This window comes from Oryzias melastigma, linkage group LG9 (assembly GCF_002922805.2).
Source record: "Oryzias melastigma strain HK-1 linkage group LG9, ASM292280v2, whole genome shotgun sequence".
NCBI classification, from domain to species: domain Eukaryota; kingdom Metazoa; phylum Chordata; class Actinopteri; order Beloniformes; family Adrianichthyidae; genus Oryzias; species Oryzias melastigma.
Window position 1 is genome coordinate 19,649,229 of NC_050520.1, and position 18,752 is coordinate 19,667,980.

General features: G+C 41.8%; 2 protein-coding genes across 3 annotated transcripts; one reads left to right on the forward strand and one right to left on the reverse strand.

The window, feature by feature from the left end:
• Positions 1 to 1,323: 1,323 nt before the first annotated feature.
• mtx3 (metaxin 3) lies at positions 1,324 to 5,912 on the forward strand. 2 transcript variants are annotated; one of them, XM_024276227.2, is made up of 9 exons: positions 1,324 to 1,452; positions 3,121 to 3,190; positions 3,916 to 3,992; positions 4,078 to 4,170; positions 4,378 to 4,560; positions 4,673 to 4,749; positions 4,921 to 5,078; positions 5,258 to 5,358; positions 5,497 to 5,912. In XM_024276227.2, the coding sequence occupies exons 1-9, from the start codon at positions 1,372 to 1,374 to the stop codon at positions 5,590 to 5,592; spliced, it is 936 nt and encodes a 311-aa protein (XP_024131995.1). In that variant the 5' UTR covers positions 1,324 to 1,371; the 3' UTR covers positions 5,593 to 5,912. The 2 variants fall into 2 exon arrangements, with proteins under 2 accessions (XP_024131995.1, XP_024131997.1); XM_024276229.2 differs by lacking the exon at positions 5,258 to 5,358.
• Positions 5,913 to 8,504: 2,592 nt separating this feature from the next.
• On the reverse strand, positions 8,505 to 18,206 carry cmya5 (cardiomyopathy associated 5). The gene is made up of 14 exons (XM_024276351.2): positions 17,540 to 18,206; positions 16,187 to 16,832; positions 13,563 to 16,097; positions 12,032 to 12,127; positions 11,736 to 11,954; positions 11,633 to 11,655; positions 11,427 to 11,554; positions 11,214 to 11,348; positions 10,945 to 11,091; positions 10,682 to 10,832; positions 10,468 to 10,601; positions 10,260 to 10,371; positions 9,203 to 9,379; positions 8,505 to 9,116 (listed from the first exon to the last, which is right to left on the reverse strand). The coding sequence occupies exons 1-14, from the start codon at positions 17,647 to 17,649 to the stop codon at positions 8,864 to 8,866; spliced, it is 4,866 nt and encodes a 1,621-aa protein (XP_024132119.1). The 5' UTR covers positions 17,650 to 18,206; the 3' UTR covers positions 8,505 to 8,863.
• Between the last annotated feature and the right edge of the window lie 546 nt (positions 18,207 to 18,752).

Genomic DNA, 18,752 nt, shown 5'->3' on the forward strand with positions numbered 1-18,752 from the left:
CAAAGTGCCAATAGAGGTATTGTGGCTTTGTGTCCACGGGCACAGAGTTTCAAGCAGAGGGGAGGGTCCTTGTTCACTGTGTTGCACAGGGAGTATTATTTTTTTAAATCTATGGGGAAGTCACTACTTTTTTACTGTTACCTGATTTATCTAATAAAAAGGTCTGCGAAGAGAAAGAATTTACTATAAAACCTTTGAGCTGAGCTCTTTTACTATGAAACGTCAGACAGTTATAAGAAATCGGAGAATCGATTCCAGGTAGGGTTAGGATTAAAACATGTGTTTGTGATAAAATATCAGAAAACTTCTATAAATCAGCCTCACGAAACTCTTTTAAAATGCCTGAAACTTTCCAGAGGAGAAAAGTCATCTTTGCTTTTCCATGGAGTTTGCGAACCTGTTCCATAAATGTGAATTTGATCCTCCAGTTACAAACCTATTTGACGTAAATAAACTCCCTGGAGACGTTTTAACACGGAATCTAATTAACGTTGACCTTTTTTTACATGCCACTGTTAATTTTGCCTTTACTAAAATTCAGTACAGATTGTAGAAAAGCTGGAATAAACCAGGAGGCCTGGAAACACTTACTGATATCTGGTGCTTGTCGTTAAGCTTTCTTTGTCCATCTCCGGCATATTTCAACAGTTCAGCTAGAGGTGTGAGCCAAATGAGAACATTAACAGTTTCCATTTTGCAGCCATCCAGTTTCTGGCTGTCTGGCCTCTGACCACAACTGGCAGCCTTCGCCCATCTGAAGCAGACACTATGCTTTTGTTATTAAAGGAAAAACCGCAGCATTAAAGCTGCTGTCATTAACTTCAAAGTGAATGGATATTTTTTTTTCTATTAGCTATGAACTTTTCTTTTTTAATATTTCCCAACAGATTTTTGGTTTCTGCTTGATTGAGACTGAAATTTACAGAAATGTGAATTCAATTAACTGTTGAATGTGATTGAGAAAATTGCAGTTAATGTGAATCTCCCAATACAGGCTTATATTTATCAAAAAAGTATCAATTAAAAAAAAGAATGGACAAATTGTCCATTAAAAAAACTTGTAAACTCTTAAAACTGCCAGTTGTATCCCAAGGATACCCGGTATATATTTTTGTGTGAATGTATTTACTCAAAAACACAGAAAGAGCACAATTATGAATGAAGGCTTTTATTTTGAAGAGTTTACTAAAATAATTGTGATTAATTGATGATTAATCTACCTAATATAATATAATATAATATAATATAATATAATATAATATAATTTTTTGGTTATATTTCAGTTTATATTATAAACAACCCCCCTCCCTTCCCCCGCCCCCAACTCTGATATGACAGGTCGGAGTGACGTCACGGCTCCCCCTGTGAAACATGGCGGCTGCCATGGAGCTGAGATGCTGGGGAGCAGACTGGGGTTTGCCTTCTGTCCACACCGACTCCCTCGTAGTTCTGGTAAGGCTGTGGCCGCGTCAGACCGAGTGCTCTCAGCTCTTGCGGGGCTGCGCCTCGGAAGCCCGCGTTTCTCCCCGGTTCTTCCTCTGTCTCCTCCATAGTGACTCTGTCGTTAGCCTCCATGCTAACTGTTATGCTGCAGCCTGCAGTGTTTCAGCTGCTGGACAGAAAAGGAGGTTTCAAAGCTGACTTTTAGCGTCGCCGCTGCAGAATGGGGTCCGTGTTAAATGCAGGGCTTTGTCCTTAATGAATAACTGCATGACCTAAGTCTTTATTACCTCTGATAGAGGAGTGTTCTTTCAAGGTCAGCTTGTTCAGGCTCCTTTTTCATTAGATAGTCATCAGAAATATCAAAGTCTAAAGACTTATGGGGAAATCAACAGTTATTTAGTGTAAGACATATTTCTATTTATCCAAGTATGCATCATGAGATCATTCTCACCTATAGGTGACACTGACATAGTTGTTAACTATATAGTTGTAGTTAATTTTATATTTAATTCTGTGGTTGAATTGATTTTTGCTAGTTTATTGGCAACAATCTGACCTATTTATCAATATTTACCACCAAAGTTTAACATAGAGAACCCTGTATGTATTTTCTCTTGTGCACTAAATTGTGCCCTAAATTCAAAACGTATTCCTAAACAGAAACTCTGTGTTTATCTTAAAAATAAGTACACATTTTATAGATATTTATAGGAAGATGTTATTCTGCTTCATCTCTCCAAGTCTACCACATTTTTAGGTCATATTTTTACTAAATTCCTGCATTGATTTCTCACTGACCAAAACCAAGAAGGAGCTACAAAGAAATTAATTGAACACTAAGACACAGATTTGTATTAATAATATTGTTATTTTAAGGATAAATATAAATCACTTTTTTCAATGGGATTCACACCTGTAACACAAACTAAACTGGACATCCCTGACTTTATACCCTCCTTCTTGGTAAGGTAAATACTCCTAAAAAATCAAAGACAAATTGTAAAATAGTTAATAACTTTTGACAGATGTTCACTTAACTTTCTTTTAAAATAAAAGACACATTTTTCCACAGAGAAACAGGTCAATGCTGCAAATGTAGTTGTTGGTAGTATAATGTAAGCAGCAGGATTTTCCAGAAATTCATAACGCACAGAAATTAAATCAGAGATAATTAAAGTATTTTTCAAACCATAAAACACACTTAAATTTCTTGAATTGATTCAATATTAGAAAATCTGCCTTCTTATTTCGTCTTCATTCTAGTTTCTGTCCTCCAGTTGTTTTTCTTTAGGACACGCTGCTCAAGAATCTGTCAAAATGTTTTAATTTGACTTGTGAAACACACTTTGCTTCTACTGTTTGTGACTGAATTAAATACAGTTTACATTTTTTTTTTTTACTTTACAGTCACTTTTTAATATTAAAAACTGATTATTTTTATTTTATCAGAGCCAGATGTGGCACTAAATGTTGCAGACTCTGAGTTAGAGCATGCATGGAGCTGCAGCAAAGCTGTTGAAACGTAGGTTTGCCTGCTAAAGTTTTGTGTTTTTGATCTAACTAAGTAAACACTATTTTGCTGAAAACGTTAGTATCCAAATAAGTCTGTCGGTGTGGATTTTATACAACCATATTTTTTCCACTGTGTTCCCTATTTGGTCTGTGCTTCTCTTCCAGGCATACTCCAGGTTTTCTGGTGCCAAGCTGACAGTTTCCCACATTGACTGGACATGGAAAACTCTAACAGGTGGGCTGCAGCTTCTGTAAACTATGCTTTAAAGACACAGTGGTAATGTTGCCATTAATGCAGAGCTACATGACTCTTGTAGAAACATCCTTTTTATGAATGTTTGCACAGAACAGCTGCTGAGAAAGGATTAAAAAAGATTTGACAACCTCAATAAAAGCAAGCTTGTCTTTTTACATTGTTTCTGAGACATTCAGGTGTATTTCCATATATTTGATGTGATTTATTTAATTATTTCAAGCGTCGAAAATATAACTAAATACTGCAATAAAAAGTTATAAAACACATATACATCAAAACCATTTTGAATTTCAAGTAACATATTGAAGAGAAAATAAATAAAAACATTTTTGAAGATGTCAACATCATAAATAGATGTTTTTGCCGTGTTGCTTACAGAATAGTCACATTAGTTTCATAAAATATAACGGTTATCAATTAAAGTCAAGCAGAGTTTGATTTTTTTTTTTTGGCTTGAAGGGGAGTTTAATTATATAATCCCACCCCTACTGACTTATAATAATATGTCAATATTATACTATATTCAAGATAAAGTTAATTTTTTAGTTTTATTTGAAATGAGATGCTCTATTTTAGGAAGCAGCTCACAGCCGTTACAGTTTTTGTTAACATTTGCAGATCTAAAGAGCAGAATTCTGATATTTAGCACTGATGTCATGGCTGACTTCCTCCTGCACTGCATGATTTTGATCATTTGTTTTCAGCAAACAGTCCAGAGTTGCTTTGTGGAGACTCTGTAGTACAAGAACCTGCACAGATTCTCAGTTTTATGAGGAAACAGGTGAGATTTGGCTTTGACTCTAATATATTAGAATCAAATCAGCACTCGATCTGACTTTTATTTTCTTATCTTTTTTTATTTGCAGAGGTTTAATGCAGACTATGAGTTGACAGCCAGACAGGGAGCAGACACAATGGCCTACATTGCCTTGCTTGAGGAGAAACTACGACCAGCTTTGGTAAAAATGTCTCGTCTTTTCTTTGTTTTTTTGTTTTTTTTTTTATAAGACCCACTTTGTTAATTTGTTTGTTTTTTTAACATGTTCTTGATGCATTACTTTAATGCAGAAACTATGTGCTAGAAAACTGCAGTTTAAAAAAAAAGGCAAAATCATGATTGAAAGACACGATTGAAAAGGGTCTTAAACAAAGGTCTTTTCCAACAGCTTCACACATTCTGGGTGGACGCTGAAAACTACACCAGTCTCACACGGCCGTGGTTTGCCTCACGCTCGCCTTTCCCACTAAACTTCATCGTCCCCAGTCGCCTGGCCAGCATCGCGCTCTCCCGCATCCTTCTCACCAAAGGCGAGGCGCCGCTGCACAGAATCTCTGAGATAGAGGGAAAGGTAAGAGCGGTTGTTTACGAGACATGAGCAGCGCGGTCTGTCGACTCTTCCTGTGCACCATCTGAGAGCGATTTGTGGCTCGGAGATGTAAATTATTCCCACTCTGCTTCAGATTTACAGTGACGCTAAAGAGTGCCTGAACCTTCTTTCCTACAGACTGGGAACTGCAAACCACTTTTTTGGCAACTCGTGAGTCTATTGATGTTTAAATATTTATTGAACGAGCTGTTTATGGATTAGATGAAAAAGAGTGAAAACAGAATTGATTATTTGCTGTCAGACTGTATCTAATTTATCATAAATGTAATCTAACATGCTTATTTTTGTGGGATTTTTTCTTTTGTGTGTTTCTGATCACAGGCCAACCAGTCTGGATGCCTTTGTGTTTGGCTTCGTTGCTCCTCTGCACAAAGCGAGTCTTCCCAGCAGCCATCTGCAGAGCCATCTCAAACAGCTGGAGAACCTCACGCACTTCTGTGACAACATCCTTGAAGTGTACTTCAGCTCAGACCACCCTTGTAAGATCTGGGCACACGTTTGCTCTCTGGGGGTGCAGAGCTAACCTCATCAGCTTTCACCACTTAGCTCCCATCACTTCCTTCCTGCACTTTTGGTGTTCTGTGACCTAACACACTTCCTGTTTCGCTCACTTTCTTCCATCTATCTTTTTTCTGTATTTTTCTCCATGTCTCTCCAGGTCCTCCTCCTCCTCCTCCTCCTGCTGTTCAGGAATCGATGGATGCCAACCTTCAGAAACTAACACAGCTTGTAAACAAAGAGTCCAACTTGATAGAGAAGGTGCTTCTGCTTTTTCTTTTTCTCTTCTTTTGCATGGTTCCTTTCAGCAGGTATCTTCACCGTTCTGTCTGCTGGAGCTCACAGCTGTTGTGCTTTTTGCATGCGGGGAACTAAGTCATCTGTACGTTTTTGCTGTAGATGGATGATAATCTTCGCAGCAGCCCGCAGCACAAACCCCACAGACTTGACCCCAAACCCAGCCTGTCCAGTGCGAACAGCTCCTCTCCCGCCTAACAGCCAAGCTTTCAGCTCCGCTCCTGTCTCATGAAGCGCTAAAAGCTAGCGGCGTTGCTCTGAATCGGACTCAGCGTCTTCTGAAGGGAAAAAAAAAGTCTCAAACGGAATATACATTATTGGTTAATTGGGATATGTAATTACTAGAAGCTATGCTTGAAACACTCATAATGGATCCCGAGGATGTTGGAAGGGAGGAACCGGCATGTGTTTAAAAAGGAAGAGTCAATGATGGACTGCAGTGGAGTAGCTCTGGATTAAAGGGATGCAGAACGTTCAAAGGATTGAAAGAGCCCAACAAGTCCAAGTGGGGCCCATATGGTTTAAAAGTGAGCAGAAAATGTGGGCCCCGAATGGGTCTGTCCACAGTTTCTGTGTTTGCCCACATTGGCTTGGCTCGCTACGCTAGCTAGCTGCCCGGTGGACACAGGAGTTTGCTAGCTCGATATACCGGAGCTCTGCTGTAGCGAGCTGCATTGTAGCTAGCTAGCAAGCTCTGCTGTAGCGAGCTCCACCGTAGTGAGCTTGACTAAACCAAGCTAGCAAGCTCCGGTGTGTCGAGCTAGCGAGCTCCTTTGTTCACCAGGCGGCTGGCTAGCGTAGCGACCCAACACGCTAAGTTCCCACTCAAAACACAGGGGGGGGCACCACAGAAACTGCGGAAAGACCCAATCAGGACCCACATTTTCTGCCCATTTTAAAACATGGAGGCCCCACTTGTCCTTGCCGGCTGGGAGAAAAATGAGTAACCCAGAAGACAAAATAAGTGGCACACTGTAACCTTTGAATGGCTTATTTTGCTTTTCTTTTTTTCTTCTTTTAACCTTAAACTGTTTTTGTTTTGCTGAAGGGTTATACATTTTACGTTGCTCTCACAAGCTAAGCTACTATTGTCAGTCAAGTGTAAAGGTAAAAAGACTGAAAATTGTTGTGCTTTCAGTTATTTTTGTGTAGATTGGCCTCAGCTATAGTAAAAAAAAGTCTATTTTGTATGATGCATCAGTATGGAGCTAGGATCATTCCTTGCCTTCATCTACAATGTTGTATATATATATATAGTTGTAAATAGTTGTAACATTTTTTTTGGTCATCACCTCTAAATAAGACCAAGTTAGCTCACATAAATTTTTTGCGATACACAATTGAACAGGCTTTGCACTTTATTTTAAGTTGATGCTAATGTTTGCTTTAACTTGAGGCCTAATATTTATTTAATTGTAATGATTTTTTTCCTGCTAAATAACGATCATTTTCTGTGACTCTGTTGTTCATTTCGTCTGAGTTGAAGTGTCCTTTCATTGTCATCGTCTTTGTGTTGTGGTTTGGTTTTCAAATTGTTCATGATTTTCTTGTTTTTCAGCTGCAATGTTCATATGTTCAGACTAACCCTCCAGTTTGAGGTGATTTCTCTGCAAGTGTTGTCGTGTTTGTGAGCTTCCAGCATCACATCAGACAAAGAGCGGCTGCAGCGTGCCTTCATTACTGCCTGTGTCTTTGTGTTTGTGCCCAAATCCCCACTGTGTCCTTCTTCATTCACACATTTTATTTATATTTGATGTACCCATAACGTGCTGACAGTATACACAGTGTTCTTTTTCTCCTTTTTTGAACAAAATAAGAATAAAATTTGTCTTTTCAGACAGTCTTTTCTAATCCAAAACTTGTTTTTTTTTTTTTTTTAAAGAAATGTCTCCCATTTTCAGTTAGTTGCGAAAGATTTCCTGGCTGTCCACCGCACTTGAGCGATAGATGGGTTGTTTGTTTGGATATGGAAGGATAAAGACTCTCTTGTCTGGTTTTTGGCCGGAGACATGGAAAACATTAAAGCAATTGGTGGAGAAAAAAAAAATGATGCAATCATTCCAGAAAGGTAGGGAAGTTGCAGGAAAAGGCAGCCGTCACTTCTCCGGCTGCAGCTCAGAGCCACACAGATGGAGGCCAGCTCGCTGATGGGTTGCATGTGTTTGCCCTCCTTCCTCCTTTTTTTTCCCCCTTGAAAAGAGAAACAAAATCTGAGAGAATTAAGGACGGAGTCTGAGGGCCTGGGAAACACTTTGCCTCTAATTGTTTGTGGCATGTCTTTAGGGGAAAAGTACTTCATCTGGACAATGACGGGGCCACAAAGCCCCGAGACAGGCATTATGGTGGAGTATAATAATATCATTGTGATGTACTACTGATAAAAGATAAGAAAATATTTAATTTGACGTTAGCTACCATTATATTAGGACTGAATTTAGTGGCTCTCCATCTTATTGTGACTTTTAGTTTTTTTTATTTTATTAAATATGTAAATGTGCCTTTATTCACATTCTAGCTATTACTAAATTGAGAAATTATTGTGACATTATTTTGACTGATTTATAATACTAAATGCCTACAGAGTCTGATTACAGCTGATTTCTCAATGCATTGGACTATAGATAGATGAGATGTGTAACCAGCCTTGAAGCAGATGGAGGGCCGACGCCCTCTGGCGGCGAACTGATGTTAGAAGTCACAACAAGCCATCCATCTTCTGCACCTGCTGAATCCCTTTTGGGGTCACGATAAGGTTGGGTACACCCTGAACGGGTCACCAGCCTGTTTCGGGGCTACACATTTATCCAGGCAATTAAGAGTCACTAAATAACATATAAACCATGTTTTTGGTCTGTGAGAGGAAAACTCCACACAGAAAGGACCTTGCTGGGATTTGACAAGAGGGCTAACCACTGCACCACCATCCAGCCCTCAAAACAAGCCTTTTTTTAAAAATTATCTTCCCCTTAAACTAGTAAAATATTTCAGATGAAATAAGATAATGTGTCTTTAAAAACTACAATACTAAAATACAGTTTGAAAGGTGGTGACGAGTTTGATTGTCATTTATGCTGAGTAAGCAATCAAAAAAAAAATCTTCATTTGTCTTCAGAGCTTTTACCTGTCAACACAACAGACACCTGGAAACAGTCAATGAGAAAACTTTACAAAAGATAAGAAAACTCACATCAGTGGTCAATATTACAAAACTCTTACAACAAAATATTTTTCCTTTTTGAATCAAAATCATTATTTTTTTAAGTCGGAGAAAAACAGTTTTGAAGTTGTTATTAAAGTCTTTTTTCCAAGACATGCAATCCTAAAAATGAGATCATATAAACAAAAACATCACATCATGTTTTCTGGATTTCCTCTGCAACTGTGGTCATTTCACTTAATGAATAGAAAGCAATCAAACAGTTCAACATCCTCTGTAAACTTTTTTTTTAGAGTTAGGAGTGTGGCAGGGCTAGCTGTCTTTTGCAAATTGGGGCAGCTCCTGCACCATGCACAGCTGCAGGCGGCCCGGCTGCTCCAGCCCCAGAGCCGGGTGGCAGGGCTCGGTGAAGCGCTGCCTGAAGGTACCCAACAACCGGCCGCTTGCAGCGTCGTAGAAAGACAGACAGCCGTGCTGATAGTCCAGGAGGGTTCCCACTCGCTGAGGCGTATCCGTCACAAACACAGAGGACTGAATGCTATTGTGAAGCAGCAGATACCTGCAGCTAGAGAGAAACAGACCATAAAGGTTTTATTATTATACTCCAAACAAAACTATGATTTTAAAGTGAAGAAACGATCTTGTACATACCCTGATGGTGAAGGAACGCTCTGTAAACACCATGATGAGCTGTTTTCACCAAGTGAACCGTTTGAACTGCCTGTACCGTATGCCACCCCGAGTCTATAGGCTGTACTTCCTGACACGACTGTCTCCCAGTAGTAGAGGCCTCGAGCTGGAAACATCTCACCCAGGATGAATGGACACCTAGAAGAAACGAAATCTGATCAAAATATGTCAAATTTACTCAAGATTACAAATGGATTTTATCAAAAGAGTCCTGGAGAAGATGGAAGAATAAAACAATCATAGGGAAATCAAGAATGATGCTGCTCCTGAATCCGTCGAGTATCAAGAGAATCCTGGCAGAAATTTGATCTTTTTTCAATATTTTGGATTCTACTGATGCTACAGAACTCAATTTTTAACTCTTAAGTCCAAATGATATATTATATCTTGAATAAGTGAAGTTTGACCAAGTGAAGCTTGGGGCTCTGTAGGCCTCTGAAGACCATCACCATGTCTCCAAAAGCCAAAACCATCACAGATGAATATATAGAGAGGAATATAGAGTATAATTGTGAATGTATAAAATTGTAGTAGGCTGTCAGGTTTTTAATATCCCAGTGTTGAAAGTCATCATTTGCTCAGTTAAGTTTCTCAACACAACATTTTCTCTAATTGTAAGAAAACCTGTGGGTTATGGATGAAAATGTTTTCTAAATGTGAAAAAAATGGTTGTTCTGCTTTGTGCGTGTGTCTAAGACAGTAGAGTGCTCCGTGCTGTAAGTACGACACAAAAAAATTAGTTTTTGACTTTTGAGTCTCATTTAATCTTTTTGTATTTCTGGAAAACTGTGTACGGATTTACAGAACTTCATTATAGTCCATTTTCAGAAAAAGTTTCCTGACAAAATGTAATGTTAGTGTCAACATTTGTCCTACTTGTGACTATTTGAGGTTTGTAAATAAATCTTTTTTGATACATTTTTAAAACCAATGATATTTGTGTTTTTAGTCTGTGTTAACTCCAAACTCAAAGAATTTACTGGAAAGCTGTGTGAGAGCTCATCAGGGTTAAACTCACTCTTTATCAGAGGCAGCTTTGTGAGTATCCGGTAAATAGTTCACGGTGGTCTGATCCTCTGACAGCTCCAGAGCGGCGTGGGCGGAGCCTTTCAGCAGGTGGAACCTCGTCCCTGCAAGACGTAAAAAGCAACAGAAGCAACGTGGGGATAAATACTTTTAATCTGTTTAATATAGAGCTGAATTCACTGCATCAGAGTGTTTTTAACCTTTAGTAGAAATGAGTGCAGCCTCGCTCTGCTCGCTGGCGCCTGCCTCATTCACAGCTTTGATGTAGAACAGGTAATTCTCATTGGGCTGGAGGACCACACTCTGTTCACAGACGTTCACTCCAGAGATGGACCTGCAGCACACATTCGTACACACAGTTTTCAAGAGAAGCTTTTAGCCAATCTCAGAATGAAATATTCTTCTGAAACAAACCTGAGCCCCTCTCCCTCCAGTTCATACTGGCGGCAGTACTCCAGCGTGTAAGTCTGTCCAGGAGTATCTTCCTTTGCTGGGCTCCATCTCAGCGTGGCTGAATCCCAAAGGACTGTACAGCGCTCAGTGTCCATCACTGGCACTGAGGGAGCTACCAAAATGACAAGAGCTTCACATGAAAACACCTCTGGATCCATAGCCACCGCAATTTAAACTAAACGAAAAAGGAGTGTCCTCAGTTTTATTGTACACGTTCTACTGACCAGTTCTGAAGATCAGTCTGTCGCTGGGCAGAGAGCAGCCTGAGTAGTTGACAGCCATCACCCACACTTTGTACATCTTATCAGGCTCCAGTTCCTCGAGGACGCAGTAGCTCTCCTTAACCGTCACCCGGTACTCCTCTGACACCGCTGTGGACACAAACCAGGAGAACCTCAGTGTGACTCAAGTATTTGTTGTGTTTCTGCTAAAGGAAACGTTAATCCACAAAAAATCGATAATCAATAACATTTTTTCAAAAACTTGACAGCACCTCCCTGTGGATGCTCCATGCAGTAGACCTGGAAGCAGTCGATGACATCTCCAGTGTTGATTGTCCAGTAGACGGTGACGCTGGAGCTGGTGGCTGAGCCGGGCTCTTGGGGCTGCAGGGTGGGTCTTTTGGGCACTGATCAAACACACCAGCATGATTTCCAACAGCTAAAACTCCACACATTAACAAGGTTACAGATGCTGAAAGACCTACCTGGGATTCCTTTGCGTTGTGCAAGGTTGTTGGAGCTGGAAGTGTTGGCCTTGGCGTAGTCCTCGAACACCAGCAGGCCCTTGGGACCCAACTCCAATGACAAGGTTGCATCCAGAGCTGCTTTGAGTCTGACCACAAGAGTTGGACATTTTTCATACAGCAGGTTCTGGTTCTACAGCCATGTCTTAAAGCAACTCTCAAATTACCTTGAATGAATGTCCTCAGGTGGCTGATGGGAGAAATGAAAAGTTTATCACACACCCCTTCTCTAGAATTTACTACTGATCCAAAAAAGTCTGCAGGACTCACCCGAGCATCCGTCTCTGCCTCCCTGGCAGTGATCTCCAAAGTGCTCTTGGCAGAGTCGATGTTCTCCTGGAAGGAAACGATCTTGTCGTAGAGCTGCTCCAGCTTGGCCTTCTTCTCCTCCTCCATGCTGACTGACATGCCGTTGTACTGCTCCATCACCAGAGCCTTCATCTCCTCATTCTGCGCCTGCATGGCCTCCTCGTTCTCCACAAACTGGTCCTGACGGAGAGACAGCCAAAGACGGCCTTTCGTTAAAGTTCCCTGATAAGGAAATATATCTGTGGAAAAGGATGTACCTCTACAGAGTTGTAGGCCAACTCCAGCTCTGACACCAGGTCTTCAATGTTCTCTGATCTCTCCTGAAGCTCTGAGATCCAGTTACCCAGTGTCTCCTGTGACACAGGCATATGAGTTATATGAGACGTTTTAGTATTATGTTCTAAAACTCTACACTTATTATTGCAGTTTAAATGCTTTCAGAAGCAGGTAAGACAGTTTTCAGTTTGAAGTCATGGAAACAGCTCCCCTTTTAAAGATGAGGGGCAAACAGAATTTTTACATTAAAGGGGCTCTACCATGAAAATCTCCTCACACGCCCAACCTAACATGCAACAAAAATGACTGGCAGCATTGGAGCTATCCAGCTGTACTGTTAAGGGCCAGATTCCAGCTCAGATGAGGAAAACAAAGACAGACATGGATCTATTTGTCTACAAGTAGATGGATCAGAGTGGAGTGGAGCAGAGAGCTTGCGGCTTGCCGTAGTAGCACCTATGACAAGCTTTTTCCAACAGCATTTTTTCATCTGCTGCTGATTCACAACAATGTGAATAAAGAAATACTCAGAAATGCAATTTTCAGCTTAAGTTTCTTTATAGATGTCCTCCATGAGAAAAAGCCACAAGAACAGCATTTTCTTTGGAGTAAGTCTTTGGAGGTATTTTCTGTCTTCATTTTGGTTTAAATCCTATGTATTAAAAATCTGTATTCATTTATAGGTAAATCTGTCATTTTTAGGTGAATCTGCTGTAGGATCAAATCAAGCTATTGGTGAGGATATTTAAAGAGCTGAAGAGGTCAAGCATTAGTCATCGACCCACTTTCCCTTCACAGTCAACACGTGTTTTTATGTGTTATAACTTAAGAACATATGTGAGTCTATGTCCATGTGTAAAAACGTGGGAGAGATTTGTAGCTCAAAAAAACGGAGAGGAGTTTATAAAAATACTTTTGTGAACAAGGATTGATTTTCTGAATTGATCCCTTCTTTGTGTAATCCAGCTGTGATCTCTGACCTTTTCGTGATACTCTTTATCTGAAAATGACACTGAACAATGTGCCTTCTCATTCTTCTGAATCCAAGGGATTTTTTTGATAACTGCGTGAAACAGATAAACTTAGAGAAATAAACTGCAGGTCATTTTCTTGTTTTGAAAGTTCTGGTTTGGTTTTAATCTGGGGGCTGACCTTGATGGAGGAAACTGTGCTGGGTGTGTCAGAGGATCACATATCAGTCTGCCTGATGTCCTGTTGGACCTTTGCGATGATTAAAGCAGATCTGTGCATCACAACAAATCAATGTGGGCGCTGCAGCCTGCCAGCTCTCTGAGAGACTGTCAGGGTCAATGGAAAAAAGCAAGCTGACTAAAAGGAGGCCGCTTTATCATCTGATGACTCCAACTAAACCCAGAGATATGAACCCTGAGGAGAAAATAATAATTTAGGATGCTGTCTGTCAGGAGAACTTGTGTGAAATATTAACCGTTTTAGTGACTCGAACGCTGATTTCTGTCAAAGCTAGAGTTATGTTTCACACGCATGCATCACCTTGATCTCCTCATAGGCTTCATCCACAGAGCTGAGCTCATGGCCGACGTGCTCCGCAGACGTGCGCTCGTCCTCTGACAGCAGACATTCACAGGTAGCACAGAACCAATCCATCCCCTGCAGCTCAGCAGCCAGTCGGGCCTGACCTTCCTCCTCGGCGTCAATGATCTCATAATCTTCCTCCATAAGCTCTTCACTAAAAAGTTCTGTTTGCTCGTCCTTCTCTACGTCCATCTTCTCTTCCTGCTCCAAGAAAGTCTCTCCAACATCTGCATGTATTACCGATTCAAGAATTTCTTTCACCTCCTGCTCAGATACCACCTCATACCCGAGCTCTTCGACAGTTACACCTGCAGCCTCCTCAACAACTTGGTCTTTCTCCTGTTCTCGTCCAACATCTTCATTTTTCAGATCGACAAGAAGAGAATCCTCTGTAGGAATATTATCCTCCAGTGCATCTTTTAACTTCTGAACGTCTGGCTTTAGTTCCTCCTCTGTTTGCTTTGACTCCAACTCGTCCTCTTTCAGCCCAGACAAATTCTCCCCAGAAGTGACAGCCACTGGTTCTGTATCCATTTCAATCTCCTGGTCGTCTATGGCTGGCTCTTCAACAAGCACAGGCGGTGGCTCAAGATCTAGTTGATCTTCTTTTGCTTCAAGTTCTGCCTCTGCTTCCTCAGTCAGAGACTCTGGAAGCTGAAGTCCGATGGTTCTGTCTGGTTCTAGTGCTGCTTCTGGAGTCTTCTCTGACCACTGACCGACCTCTATGTCCATCTCTACAATTTGTCCTTTGGGAACCAGAAGGATGAACTCATCACCAACACCTACAATGTCCTGAATGTCAGCCTCAATATCTTCTGTCTTAAATTCAGAACTGACTTCTAAAGCTTTACTGGTTTCCTCCGATTCTGTGTGGGTTTTGATTTGATCAGCTTCGCAGATTTGCACACATTTGACGGTGGATTGTGTGTCCGGTTCTGCTGGGATCACAGGCTCGGTCATCTCACCTTGACTTTGGGTTTGAAGCTCTGACTCCTGACCTACATCTGCAGCTTCCAGAAGCTTCTCCTCAGACGTTTCAGTTTGAGCTTTTGGCTCTTCCACTTGAGTTACCTCCTGATCATTAATCCTAATTTGCTTTGCTGTTTCTTCCTGTTCAGACACTTTCACTGTTGTCTGTGCGTCACAGTCCGTGAGAGCTTCAGTCTGTGCAGGAGATGCTTCTGTTTCTGGAGGTTCTGTTTCCAGTTTGGGCTTACTAAAAGTTTCCTTTTCAGGTTCTCCCACATGATCTTTAGCCTCTGTTGCTAGTTTTTCTTCCCTTGACACACTCTGTGGAGTTGCCTTTTCAGACAAACTGCTTTCTGTCTGGGTTTTAGAGTCCAGTGCAGCCAGTTCTTTGCTTCCAGGTGCTGTTGACATTTTTTCAACCACATCCGTACCTGTTCTGGTTTTGCTAGGAGCTTCTTCTTCATCACCTCTCTGAATCTCCTTGGTCTCCTGTGTTAGCTCAGCTTCCACCTCTTCCTGGCAAAGCACAGGTATTGTTTCTGTGCTCTGTAAAGGAGGTTCTGTCTCGTTTGCTTCTTCCTTGTGGAGATCCTGTTGGTCCGTCTCAGATTTAAGCTCCAAATCTTCTACAGCCTGCTGCTGGGCCGCTATAAGAGGTTCCTCTACAATTTTTTCAGAGTGCAAATCCTCTCCAACACTCACCTCCTGCATCTCACCATCCTCTGTCTTTGCCTTCTCCTCCTCCTCTATTTCCTTAACCCTAATCAGACTTCCGGTCATTTCAAACTTGTTCTGTGGCCACACCATCCTCCCTTTATTCTTGTCCTTCACCGACTCCACCTGCACCTCCACAACAGGAGTTTCGTCTTTCAAAATGAATTTCTCTAGGTACCCTTCGGCCTCCTCGGAGTCTGATAAACGCCTTTTGTACGATTTCTCTGAAACCACGCTCTCTGGCTCGGAGCACTCTTCATCGCTCCTCCTCCTCTCACCTTCAGCATCTTCGTATAGGTCTGAGTACATGAAGGACAGCGCAGAAGGCTCCTCCAGGAGGATGGGGTCGATGATCTTAGGAGGTCCAGGAGAGATGAAAATAGGAGTGAGCGTGGTCTCCTCACTCATGAAGAGCACAGAGCCGCCCTCCTTGGTCGACCTCTGGCTCTCGCGTCTTGTTCTCATCCTGGACCCGCTGTCCACATCCTCTCCCCTCTGCTGCGGCGCAGGAGGTCCTTCTCCATAGAAAACCTCATCCAGGTGTTCTCCAACTATCTCCACATCCGTGACGAACACAAAGGAGTCTTCGGGGGCAGAGGGGCTCTCTGTGGCGGCCTCCTCTACCGCCGTTTGTTTTTCTGTTGGGAGTTTTTCAGCTGGCTGTGCTGCGTTGTCCTGCAGCGCTGATGCTTGTTCTCCAGAAACCACATCCAGAAGAGTGAACTTCTCAAAGTAGTCGATGTCACAGGCACTGTCTCTCTGTCCAAGCCCTGTACCCACTGTTGGCTGTGAGGAATCAGCCTTTGAGGACTGTGAAGAAATCAGCAATTATCAATGACTTTTCAACATTCAAACCTTTAAAATCTATTAAACTGAGGCTAACATTTTTGTATGCATACCTCAGCGGTCTCTGGTGTTTCCTCCTCCTCCTCCTGATCATCTGTCTTATGCTCCGCCCAGTTCTGGTGGTTCCGAGGTTTAATCTTTGGAGTCTGGTCCAGATAGAAGAGATTGTCCTGCAGCTCTGTACTCTCCTCTTCATCGACGGTGGGAAGTTTGGAGGGAACTCTGATGTTAAGAATCTCATAACCTTCTGAAATTAAACTAAACAGCTGCTGATCTTTGTTCTTTATCTCGTCCAAGTCTGCCTCTGTTTCCGTCTTCTCTTCTTTGACGTTGGGAAGAGAAACCTCGGCCATCTCCAGCCGCTCAACTCCCAAAGCCGAAGCTGACCTGGAACTCCCAGGTCTGCTCAGTCGGTCCCCCAGTCTGCTGCTTCTCCCTCCGGACCGCGTCCTCCTGCGGATGACTTTCTCCTCGTCAAACACGATGGTGATTTTTCCCGCGCCTCCAGAGCCCTCCATGCTGTAAGCCTCCGAGGTGGAGCTGGCCTCAGACGCCCAGGGAGTAGAGCAGCGGCTGGAGGCCGTCTCCCAAACAATGCCACTGTCCTCACTCTGAACCGTTACCATGGAGAATGATGGATCCACCATCAGGCACTGGAGCTTAGGCTTCACAGACTGGTCCTGGACCACCTCTCGCAGACTAAAGAAAAGAGCAACGGACAGAGTTAGAGGACGGAGAGGAAGCTGTTAGTGCCATCTGCAAAAAGACGAAGGGCATGACTGAAAAGTCTGGCTTGCAAGAGGAGATCCTTTTGGCCCAGGCCTCGGAAATCTAAGCAGAGAACAAACCAATGAATCAAATCTAAACATGTTTGAGCAACATCCACATACGTGAAGGCCTTTCAGCCAAACAAATCCGAGCTGAAAACAGGCAAACGAGTGAATCTGTTGTTGATATCCCGCTGGAGATCAGGTGTCTGGTGCCAGGCTCTCTGCATGAATGATTATGTGAAAAAATTCGAATGCACCAGAAGCTTCCCCCTCCTTAACTATGAATACATCTCAACTCACTCAGGGTTATGGGAAGGTGACGTCTCAAAGCGTCATTTCTGTAATATTAGAAAAGAAATGTCTGGCCTTGTCAAATGCAGCCAACATATCAGTGTCTTCTCGTGTTTCTGACATGGCACCTATGCTCTGAACTCTCAGTTTTAATCATGTTGATGACACGGAAGTAGATAATATCTAGTAGAAGAAAGAAAAACTAACTCTGCAAGGTCATGTTTTCTTCATTTTCTCAGTTCTTTTAGGAAACCAATAAGCCACATTGAAAAGGTTTAACAGAAGTTTTGGACAAACCCAAAGGAGAAATCCTTTCCATCCAACACATAAAGTTTCAAAAAGTACCTGTTTTGTAGCTCCTCCACTTCATCTTCGTCATCCTGGCTGTTGACATCTGAGGCTTCAAACTCCTGCAGCTCCGTCATCTCAAACGCTACACTCTCACATTCCTCCATCGAGACAGTTTCTCGCACTTTTGAGCTCTCAAACTTGATTTTTTTTGTGTCTTTTGAGGTTCGGTCTCTCCGTATTGGGAGGTGGTCTGCCTATTTGTGTCATTTGAAGTTGGGACTTATCCATCTGACTCAGCGTGGGACGGAAATAGAGCGGGGGAAAGAAAAGAGGGGAGAGAAGGTGGAAAAGGAGCAAAGCGGAGAGAAGAGGGGGGCTCACTTTTGAAAGCTTTTAAGTAAAATCAAAGGTTCAGATCAGAAAGAGGTTCAGAGATACAGATCTCAATAAAGACTGGAATCAAAACACAGTCTTGAATGCATCAGTGCTCCAGGCTTGATTGAGGCGATGTGGCTTTAAGTTCTTGGCTTGTTTAAAAATAGGCTCCCTGCTGAAACAGTAACCCTGGTTCCCTTACAGCTGCTGGCAACACTAAGTCAGAGATGTCATGTAAAGCACCCCTCCACCCCCCGCCCCGCCAGGGCTGGCACTACAGGTTAAAGTAATAAAACTAGGCATAATGAGCCTTCAAGTCAAAACAAAACAAGATCTAAATAACTGCTGGAAGAAGCTGCTGAAAAGTTAAGCAAACAGTTGTCACATTTTTATTATCAATTTTCTTTTGCTCTTTTTTAAGGTTTGTGCACAAGACACCAGCCAATAAAGTTATGATAAAAATGAGGCTTCCAGAAAACAAAATGACATTTCATTTTAGACTGAAAAAGTTTGACTTTGCAAAATTTAATGCTGAACTAATCAGACGTTTCTTAAGGCTCTTTTAGATGGATAAACAGGAAGTTGGAAGTTTCTGTATTTTCAAATATGACACTTCTGAATTAATTTATGAACAAAAGTTTAGCATCAACACATTAGTTTAGAAAAACAATTAGTGCAAATAAACTCCATAAGTGTCTATATGAGGGGTGGGCTAACTTCAACCTGAGGGCCAACATGCCCTGTTAAAATGTTAAACCATTAAATCTGGAATACTTCTCTATAATTCTACCGTCTCCCCTTAGATTACGCACCACAATTAAAGTGCAGAAAGTTATTTTGCATTCATGTTGTGTTGGAATTTTTTTTGTTTTCCTCATGTTCATGTGTGTGT

Excerpts from the sequence above, each read along its gene's own strand:
- cmya5 (XM_024276351.2), bottom strand. The coding sequence starts at position 17,649 with ATGGAGGAATGTGAGAGTGTAGCGTTTGAGATGACGGAGCTGCAGGAG. Across the intron at positions 10,372-10,467 it reads TGCACTCATTTCTACTAAAG|GGACGAGGTTCCACCTGCTG; the intron begins GTTAAAAACACT and ends TACGTCTTGCAG. Across the intron at positions 9,117-9,202 it reads AGCGTTCCTTCACCATCAGG|CTGCAGGTATCTGCTGCTTC; the intron begins GTATGTACAAGA and ends GTTTCTCTCTAG.
- mtx3 (XM_024276227.2), top strand. The coding sequence starts at position 1,372 with ATGGCGGCTGCCATGGAGCTGAGATGCTGGGGAGCAGACTGGGGTTTG. Across the intron at positions 3,993-4,077 it reads TCAGTTTTATGAGGAAACAG|AGGTTTAATGCAGACTATGA; the intron begins GTGAGATTTGGC and ends TTTTATTTGCAG. Across the intron at positions 4,561-4,672 it reads TCTCTGAGATAGAGGGAAAG|ATTTACAGTGACGCTAAAGA; the intron begins GTAAGAGCGGTT and ends ACTCTGCTTCAG.